Source organism: Anopheles cruzii, chromosome 3 (genome assembly GCF_943734635.1).
Source record: "Anopheles cruzii chromosome 3, idAnoCruzAS_RS32_06, whole genome shotgun sequence".
Classification (NCBI taxonomy): domain Eukaryota; kingdom Metazoa; phylum Arthropoda; class Insecta; order Diptera; family Culicidae; genus Anopheles; species Anopheles cruzii.
Window position 1 is genome coordinate 12,723,422 of NC_069145.1, and position 10,243 is coordinate 12,733,664.

At 55.2% G+C, this 10,243-nt stretch overlaps 1 protein-coding gene across 1 annotated transcript; it reads left to right on the forward strand.

Annotated features, from left to right (window-relative positions):
* The first annotated feature begins 3,040 nt into the window (after positions 1-3,040).
* On the forward strand, positions 3,041-9,917 carry LOC128273937 (uncharacterized). Its single transcript, XM_053012010.1, has 6 exons — positions 3,041-3,081; positions 4,175-4,212; positions 4,294-4,344; positions 5,327-5,446; positions 5,725-5,843; positions 9,507-9,917. Exons 1-6 carry the CDS (start codon positions 3,041-3,043, stop codon positions 9,915-9,917), a joined length of 780 nt encoding a protein of 259 aa, XP_052867970.1.
* Positions 9,918-10,243: the final 326 nt, after the last annotated feature.

The following is a 10,243-nucleotide window of genomic DNA, read 5'->3' on the forward strand; positions in this document are numbered from 1 at the left end:
AGGGGGCGGTCCGCAAAGGGGGGGTGTCCGCAAAATCGTGTTACGTTGCCGCCGGAACAAACAACGGCGACGGCAGCCAGCAATTTGTCAACTCCAAAGACCGCCGTGTTGACACCGAACTCGAAACCTGTGGCTTCGGGTTGCGGTGGAAAGCTTTGCTTGGTCACCAGCGGCGAGAAAATCCGCGCAATCCGCGAGTTATCCGCTTCACTGACCCAGCCTGCCGCCGATCCTGGAGTGGTTCTAATCGCGGGGGGCTTTAGTTCTTAAACCGCCCTGCCGCGCAACATTGCGAGGAGTGTACGCAACCCGCGGAACGTGAAAGTATTAAGCGGGCCCCAATACAATGGGGGGGGCCCCCTACAAACACACACACATATCCGCGCGGAGACACACAATCAATCGTTCGTTTCACGTGCCGATCGAGCAGCAGCTCCCGCTCCCGCTGCCTCGCTGCACCGGCGCGCCCTTTGCGCGAACGGCGCATCGAAGCAAAAACGTGCACTTGATCCGCGCGCACAGTGAGTTTCAATGTTTTTGCACAATGTCGCAAACGCGCGACTCAATGTCAAAGCGATTACCGACCAACCGACCGACCGTTTGTGGTGGATTAATGTTAATGTAGGATAAATATTTTTTTGGGCCACCCTCCACCGTCCGTACGGGTTTTTGTTTCGGGTCCGCATCTGCAAACCGAAACTCGGAACTCGGAAAGTGCAATTTACGCAAACGTGTGTCTCCACCGTGTTTGTGTGTGGAGTGTCGGTTGCATTCATTAATAAATGTCCCGGTTATAAATTCATTGATAAAAGGTAATTTGCACATTATCACTAGTGTAGTGTTGCTGGTGTTAGTATACCCGGTGTGATCGTGATCCGTTGTTCTTTTCGCAAACGCAAACATCGCACAGCGTGGACAGGGCCAGTTTTGTCCGGTTAAACTTACTTTGTACAATTTGGCATTGTCCTAAGCTACGAGCTAAGCTAAGTAAGGTTAGTTCAGCTGCAAAAAGGAAAAGATACAGGAGCTATTGGGTAATTTCTGAACATTCCACAAACTTAGTTTATTTGTGTTTATTAATTTTTATTTTATTATGATTAGAACCAGCTTTTTTATTATTATATTTGTAAGATTTATTATTTATTAATCATTATTAGAATTGTTCGCGTTGATAGAGCAATCGGTAAAGCTCGTCGTTGTCACGCAGTTAGCCATGGGTTCGATTTCCGATATCGGCACTGGGCCAACAACTCCGCCCGTAAAAACACACCGTTGCAGAAATTAACAGAGATTAACATTGTCTTTGGTACAGTCCAAGACCGCACCGGCCACAACCGGTTAAGAAGAATATTATTACAGCGAGCAGAGCCATATTAAGCATCAACTTAAGCTTAAAGCACTCAACTTGATACTCTGTCAGGGTTCGAACTGACGCCTTTCGGGTACGAACCGATCCATTGGTGCAGTGCAGACGGATAACCTACGGACTAGTAGCCACTAATTTGTTTGTGTTTTGAAAACAAAAAATTGTTTTTAAATATTTTGACGTAAAATTACTTGCTTAAAATATTAATTTAAATGTTTCACATTGATTGATGTTCCGGTTTCCGATCCAATCGGACACCGCTGAGAAAATCCTGTGACGGACTGTACGGTGGGCCACCCTGAGCCTATCTGTCTGCCTGTCGGCGGAGGCCTATCATCTCGGCGGCGGCGACGGCACCGGCGGCGCGGGATGAGACTGGCTGAGCGTGTGTGCGTGCGTGCGCAGTGTTTATTCACGTTTGCCGGCGACGGCGACGGCACGAGGATTGATGACGAACTCACGAGCGACGGGCCGGGACCGGGGCCGGCCCGGGGCCGCCCCGGGTCTGGCGCGCGCGGCTCCGAGCTATCATCAGCGTGCGCGGCCGAGTCAGTCAGTTACGCACCGTCGCGCAGTAAACATCGCTTTTGGCAGCTCGTTTGCCGTCTCCTGTCCGTGTGTCCGTGGGTGTGTGTGTATGCGAATCGGTCGCGAAATCGCGAGTCGCGAATGCGCGGATCTCTCACAGTTGGGCCCGCAAAAAAGTAGTCGCCGAGAAGCCACGTAAAAGCCACCTCCCGAGGACGCCGGTCACTTTCGCAAGTTGACGCGATCCACCGTCAAGGCTCATCGGAGCGGGGGCCTTATCATCGGATTTAGCGGTGCAGTAGCACCGATTGCCGAAATCTGCCCAGAACTGTTCGTGTAATAGACAGCCTTTACAAGGCTCTGGCCTCGGTTCTCGCTCCCAGCATCCTCGTCCGTGCCGTGCCACGCGTGGCAGTAACAAGTTGCGTACAAGCCGCCATCGTCCTTGCGTACGCCCCAGCGAAAGAGAGAGAGAGCGCGCGAGAACGGGGTAGTAAACAACGGCGAAGAAAGTGCATCCGGGAAAGCGAAGTAACGGCGGCGAACAAGTGTGTTGAGTTGCGAGAGTGAGTGAGGTCCTCGTCCGCGGTTCGGAACTCTGTTGTTGAACGCCACGCCGTGAGCGCGCCGGGAGTCGTTCGCTCCCGATTCAACAGAGAGAGAGAGAGAGAGAGAGAAGGAGGGAGAAATGTGTAGTGCATGTTGTTGTTGCGTTTGAAACGCGCGTCCGAAGAAAGCTTCCCGTGCGTGCGTGCGTGCGTGCGTTCGTGCGTACGTTCTGTTCAGAGCCTCGGCCATCTACGGGAAGGGGGCCTCGGTCGAGCGCGCGCGCCCGAGTAAGGACGAACAGGAGCAAGGAGCAGTACACACGCCCGTGCCACACGCGGCTCACGGGAAAAACGGCGTGCAGCACCAGCTTTAGTTACTACACGCGAGCCAGTCCGACGGAGCCAGAGTGCACGAAGTTCGTGAAGCGCCTCAGGTGACCCTCCGCACAAGGGCACCCTTCTGGATTGTGCGTGCCGGAGTGTGTGTGTGTGTGTGGCGCAAGCAATAGCGTGTGTTCGACAATACAGAGTCCAGTCCTGGGTGGTGTTGTTGGGCCCTTCAGTGCCCACCACAGCCAGCGAAAACACGGCCCCCACAATGAATAAGCTCGACTACGATGTAGACTGCTTAGAAATAAGGTAATTAAACGCACGCCCGCTCGCGTGTGGGTGTTCTTGTCCGTGTGTGTGTGGGTCTGTGTATGTGCCCAATCATTTCGGGAAGCCATCATCCCCATCATCAGCATCCCACCGTCGGTCGGTCGTCATCAACGTCATCGCACAATTATTGATTACCGCGATGGTCTGTGGTGGCCTGTGGGTGGCCCAATCATGGGGAGTGCAGAGTGTGCGAGTGAGACAGGACACCAAGAGGGAGAGAGAGAGAGTGGGCCTCACGATTTTCCTCGCGGAAACTCGCGCGATGGCAGGTTTTGTGTACCAATTTGGTGGGTGGCTCGGAGCAGAGCGACCGCTCCCGATCCTTTGTGTCCTTCACTGGGTCGCGCCGCTCTCTCTCTCGTGCTCGAATTTTCCACCCTCACTCGCATTCTCTCAGCCACTCTGTTTTCTGCTCGGCACGCTCGGCACGCGGCTGCTGCTCCTATTGTCCACCCGACTTTCACTCTCTGGCTCACCACGTTACGCGGCACAGGACCCAGGCGACCGCGGAACCGCGTCGTTCCCCAACTTTCTGTTCGAGTCGGCCGACCATTGTGAATTAGCTGCTGCGTTGTGTTTCGGCCACCGGCCACCAGCCGCCTCCATCGCAGTTCCTTCCCCCTGTGTGTGTGTGTGTTTTGTAACGCGGATGGTCGCAGTGTGCAATCGAGCGGGCAACGTGCTGGGGGCGGCTCTCTAATCCCTCTGAAAATAGTTCACCCAGTTCACCGGTCGACCGCGTGGGGCGTGAGGCGTGGGGCGGGTTTGCGTAAGAATATCCGCGCCACCCGCGTACTACGCCGCCGAGACATGCAGCGCAAAGGAGAAAGGTTTTCTTGTGTTCCGGTTTTTTGTTTTCCATTTTTTCGTTCGGTGTTCCTTCGGCCATACCACCCCGAGGAACCACCCGGAGCCCTTGCTTAATACCCGCGCGTTCCAGCGTTCCGCGCGAGAAAGTGAAAGCAACGCAGCGGGAGCGTTAGTTCTCTGGCGTCCTAATTGTTGGTTTTGTTTTCTTTCTTCCATTGCGCGCGTGCCATCCGGATCCGGGCCTATCCTTCCCCCCGCACAGTGATGACCTGATTAGTATGGCCGAGGACAATACTCTTGGTAAGTGTGGCGCAGGCTGGGCACCCCGTTGGCCCGATAACGCTTCCTCTCTAACGCTCGGTTGCTCTCTGTCTCTTGCAGGTGATTTTTCACATATCGATGACGATCTACAGTATGCAGTTAAAAATGATGGTACAGCCGCGGGATTCATCCTGACACACAAATCTCACTTTTACTCTCTCTCTCTCTCTCTCTCGGGTGCGGGCGCTGCCGTCTGTGTGCTCTCTTTCCAATTACTGCCAATTCCAAACAAAGCCCCGAATTTCGGTCTCGGTTTTTGAACGGTGAATCAACGGAACCGGGGCACGGTGTGAACTGTTTGATAACAATGTACGTGCAACCGGACAGCGCATCCTTCGCATTCGCGGAACGCGGCCGCTTATCGAACTTCTCGAACCAGCCAAGCGACGCTTGGTGTTAAAACAGGTGTCAGGATGCTCAATGAACGCTGGTGACACACGGATGACAGATCCGTTGGCGAGTGTGCCAACAACAACAACAACGCCGCGGGTTGTTGTTGTGCAACATCGCCCACCCCGCGACGTCTCGCATCCACCACCACACCGCGGGCCACGATATTCATATTCCCTGGTCCAAACCTAAAACCCCGATCGGGGGCTTAAAAATAGAACCACGCGGTTGCTAATTGTTGCAAATGGTCTCACCCTTTCTTTCTCTGTCTCGCGCGCTCTCTCCCGCACTCTCTTTCCGTGTTGATTCACCGTGCAAAAACCGAAGTGAAAGTAGAACTGTGATTTGCGTACCGTACGGGATGGCCCATTAACCAACGTGTCTGCGTGTGTGTGTGCCTGTGTGTGTGGTTCCCGATTTTTCAAAATTTCCGCCAGTGGCTCAGCACACACACACGCGCACACTTGGGCTGCAACAATGTATATGCTCTGCGCATCCATTGGGGCATCGGGGAAGATGGGACCAAAAAAGGGCCTCTACGTACAGTCCGCAAACCACCTGCAGCACCAGTCGGCAGGTCCCGAGCCCGACCCCGAACCCTACACGTGGCACAATGTTGCGTTGTGTAGTTATTACACACATTACACCGTTTTTTTATGTTCTCGTTTGTTTTCCGTTTTCTTTCTTCTTCCGTATCTCACAGGAATGCTCGCACTAAGATTAATACAAGTGGCAGACAGTTTAGATTCACCTAATTTTCTCACCGGATCTCCAGCTAGTCCATACCCAACTCTAACCGCCTCCAGCAACGATCCCAGTCAATGTAAATTGGTTTTACCTTTACTTTATTGTGTACCATTGTTTCTGTTTCTGTTTTGTTTTGTGTGTTTGTGCTACCTTATGCTATCGTTCACTGTGTGTGTGTATGTGTGTGATGTGTGAGCGAATGCATTGCTGTGTGTTTGTGTTGATAGTTCGATGTTTTTTGTGTGTCTGTGCGCTGCATGATCGGAAGTGCGTGCGATCGCGACTAATGCTCCAATCTTTTCATCTCTTTCTCCGTTTGTGTGTGTTTCTCTGCGTGTGTGTGCGCGGCCACAGGCTCGTTTCTAGTGTTTAAGAAGAACAACGACAACGTCAAGCAGTCCCGCTCCGGCAACGGTGTCCGAGGGGTGCAACGATCGTCGGATTGCAACGGTGACACGAACCTAAACCGAAAGGTAAGCATCGCGCCTCGCACACTGAAGATGGGTGATTTTTTCTCCTCAAGAAGCGCGTCCCGTAATCAATTGGGGTCGAGGCACCGCGCGGCTGCATGTGCCGGACGTTGGAGTACTTGACCACGGCGTCGAAGAAAGTGTCCGCGGGCCAAGGCTGGCGGCGGCACTCAGGACGATTCATCGTCCGGCCCGCCCGGAGACCTTTATCTTATCAACGTGGCTAACGTGGCTTTCTTCCAGTGCCCGAGTGCGGGAATGCTGTCCAGCCCACATGTGTCGGTGGCACAACGTGGACCCCGGGGATAAGATCGGGCGGGCATGCATCACTCGGCGGTCGGACGTTGCAAAGAGGGAATTTCCTGCCTGCCTCAAGCGAGTGCCGCATCGAGAGAACTCGAGGCCCGCAGAAGAGAACCCCTCCACGAGATTGCCGTTATCAAGAACCTTTCGAGGCGTCGCCCGGTGGCCTTGGTGACAACGTTGGCAGCACCACCAGAGTGGGTGCTTACTTACGTAAACGTCGAATTACACGGGCACGTCACGAGCATCATAAACATATGACGTGCGCCCGCCTTTTTCCTTTACCGGTGGCATTCGGAGTGACGGCCCTGTCACCCCGGTCGACCGGAGCGGAATTAACGTTTATATAGTAAAAACTCACATTCCGGACGGGACCAGAAACCAAGGATGACACACTGGCCGCACCCGCGCCGCTGACGCTCTAATTATGATTAACGCCGATGCGTGTATGCGCTCGCGCGCGCGCGAAACGATTCCGTCGGAATTAATGGCATCGGCGATCGTTGGGTCCACGGGATCCACGGGTCGGGCTGTTGGGCCCGGAGGGTTATGGTTGAACTATCATATTATACACCCATCAAATCTGTGGCTCAGAGCGGCTGATCGCGAGCGAGTTGCCCTCCGATCACCGATTAGCAGGTCCAATGCAATGCTCCGTAGACTTCCGTCCGCGTGGCACTTGTTACGTTGGGCCGCGGTTTTTTTTCCTGTCACATCCACCAGCGCGCTGTGTGGACCAATATCAGCATCGCGAGCAAATAGCCCATGCCGTTTTTTAGTGGGCCCGTACTAATTCGCTCGACAAATTCGACGTGGATTGGGAACCGACCGGGGGTTTCATGATATGATTTCACTTGACACACGCAGGAGATGAGCCGCTGAGAGTGGCTTTTATGGCGTGTGATTGCGTTATTACATCAGACATGCAAAAACTCGTCACCGATAACGCGCGGGCGCTCGCTAACCGGCCCGAGCGAAGGCACGCAGCGAACTGGACGTGCTGGGCGGAAGCGTTATCCTTGAACCAGTGTCTCGGCTCGATGGACAGTTTTTGGTCCCCACATTAACCACAACGTGGCTTCCACCGGTTCATACCGGAATCCACCGTCTGAATGGGCCTCCGTACCCAGGCTAATGGATGGCGATGTTTTTTCGATGTTTTCTGGTGAAAAAATAAGCAATAAAATTTCAATCATCTAACTGATTGTTTGTCGACTCGGGCTGTCGATGTCCACACATCTTGTGCGCCCCGTTGTGGGCTAGAAAATCACTTCTGAGCAGTAATTGGCAGTGTTAGCACCTGAGGGTACCTTTTTATACCCGGTGCCATCCGATGTGTGTAGCTAGGCGCCTGGGGAAGCGAACCGAACAGAACCGGATTCCGGTGGATTGTCTCGCCGGGATCCGCTGCCGGGAAGAACCCGAGCCGAGAACGGTGTATTGCACGCGTTTATACCTTTTCATTAGGGGGCACAATCCGTGAAGCGAGTTAAGCCGGGTGAGTCAACCCAAGGTCACTGTTCTGTGCCCGCGTAGAAAGTAGCATCGTTCACCACACATGTCATGCTATCCCCACCGACTATCGATCGGGTGTGCTAGCATTCTTTCCCAAATGCCCCTCCGACGCGGGTCTATCTTGGAACATTCTTGGGCCTCGCTGGCGGTGGCACACGATCCCACCTGCGGAGCACGATCCGGCGTGCAGCGCCCAGCTAGTGGGCGCTGCACTTGCACTTTGATTTGCACCCCACCGGGCCCGTCTCAGACCGCACGCCGCTGCCGGCGGCCGGACCTTGACATGAATAATTAAAACATCGACCGCGAGTGGCGGATGCTTGCTGTGGAGCCGAAGCGAAAGTCACCGGAGCGCGTATGACCTACAACACCCAATGTGACCCGGCCACCGATCGGGCCTCTCCTAGTGGACCCTTCCACACACACACACACACACACACGTGCGGGTTATCTAAATCGATGGGAATTCTTCTGACGGCGCGCGCGCACGCAATCGTTAGCGGTTTCACCTGCACCGCTCGGAATCGCCGGCCACTCCGCAACTCCAGCCAGCCAAGCCGGGCTGCTGGGGGGCTAAAGTTCAAGGCTGTCGACTTATCGCACCCTGGGCCAACGGAGCGCGTGTGGAGGTGAAGGGAGATTCTGGGACAGATTCGGTTCCTGTCGCAGCGCCGCCGTGGACCGAATGTGCTAGAAGATCTGTCAGAAGTTGCCCGGTTCGTGTCGCGCGTGACACACTCCGAATTGATCGATCGCCAGCGGGTGGCAGCTACCTCGAGCTATATCGGTTGACCTTTGAACCGCCGGCCTGCGTAGCCCGAATCCCCGGCACCTCGGCGATCGCTTCACACGACGGCTCGTGTCGCTCTTCTTGCCCCGGGGGTATTAGGTGGCCAGCATCTGCTAGGCGGCTTCGGGGGGTATTAATTAGCAATTACCCACAGTACCGACGCACCAGACGCGTTGCGTTCTAGACCCCCTTCTAGACGATCCGGGACGTGTGGCGCGGTGGCGTGCGCTTGGCCGCACCTGGGCCACGCGCGTATCGATCAGACACCATCTATCAGACGTCGCGCCGTCTCGCAGCCCATTTCCTTTCGCAGTGTCACCGTCGTCTGTCACCTTCGCCGACCCAGTGGCGGCTGACAAGCGCCTCGATCGGTCGGTCGGTCGGTCGGTCGGTCAGTCGTTAGCGTCAGTGAGTACGTCTCAGCGACTCAGCCACGCTCCTGCCACGCGGTGGTTACCGAAACTGGTTATTTTGAACTTGCCGATCACGGCGCAGGTACCAGCACCCCCTCTCTCTCTCTCTGTCGCGCACGCACGCACGCGCCCCTCGATTCACTACTGAGACGGCCGCCAAGGTGAAGCGAAATAGCAAAAGCGTGTCGCCAGCGAGTAAATAAATGACCAACAAATATCTTCGGCGCTGCGCTTTTTGCTGTTGCGATGTACGCAGCGCCCCCACCCGTCAGTCGGCCTAGGTCGACCGATCGGATGTGGCTCAACGTTCTATCGTAAAGGGCGCACACACCACAAGGGAAGATTATCCGTGATCGTACGGGTCCCGTATCATGCCGGTCGGTAATAAATGGTTGGTAGATGGCCCGTGAAAGGACACCGAGCCAGCAGCCGGAGTCAGCGTCAATCAGCACGGTATCGGACGTGGGTCGTCAAGTGGGTTGCGTTGCTCGATCGCGGTACGAGTACGGGATAATTAGGCCCCGCAGTTTAGGCGTTTAATCGGGTCGTCTTCGGCACTTGCGGCATACGGGCTAAGGGTCGTTCGCCCATTTCGAAACTAATGTCTCGACGCGCTCTGCGTGTTTCTTCTTGCGTCGTCCACAGCAACAGCGCGATGACCGGCGGAGGGCGAATCACAACGAGATCGAGAGACGGCGGAGGGACAAGATCAACAACTGGATCCACGAGCTCAACAAAATCATCCCCGCCGAGCACATGAACAGCCCGTCGTCCGAGACCCAAAACAAGCAGAATGGTGGCGGCGGCGGCGGTGGTGGCGGTGGCGGCCAGGGCGATAACTTGTCGAAGGGCGGCATCCTGGCGAAAGCGTGCGAGTACATTACGCGGCTAAAAGATACCAGCGACAAGCTGACCGAGTGCCTTGCCGAGAAGGATCAGATACTGCTGGAGAACCTGCAGCTGAAGGAGAGCATCAACCAGCTGCTGACGGAGAACAAACGGCTCCAGTCACAGCTCCAATACGCGCTGGAGACGAACGTCAAGCTGGAGTCGTAGCCAATGCCGCTGCCGAACTACTAGCGGCCGCCAGGCTTCGCGGCTTCGGGTGCGCTTCCGTGGGAGTCCGAGCAGGGGAAGCGCCGCCATCCACATCCACACTGCTGCAATCATCGGGATCATCGTCGGGAGCGCCGGAGCGCAGTCATGTTTGCCACCTGCTAAGGAGACGCCACCTATCAAAATCCCAAATCGGAACTATAGAGAAGTCGGTAGTGGCGAGACCAGAAATCAGTAACTTGTAAGTATTGCGTGAGCGGATCACCACGGTTGGTCGGTTGGGCGAGCCAACCTCACTGTACCATATAGCGTCGGCCAAAGGACAC

Coding starts and splice junctions, on each gene's coding strand:
- LOC128273937 (XM_053012010.1), top strand. CDS start 3,041: ATGAATAAGCTCGACTACGATGTAGACTGCTTAGAAATAAG. Junction 4,213..4,293: donor GGCCGAGGACAATACTCTTG/GTAAGTGTGGCG, acceptor TGTCTCTTGCAG/GTGATTTTTCACATATCGAT. Junction 5,844..9,506: donor ACACGAACCTAAACCGAAAG/GTAAGCATCGCG, acceptor CGTCGTCCACAG/CAACAGCGCGATGACCGGCG.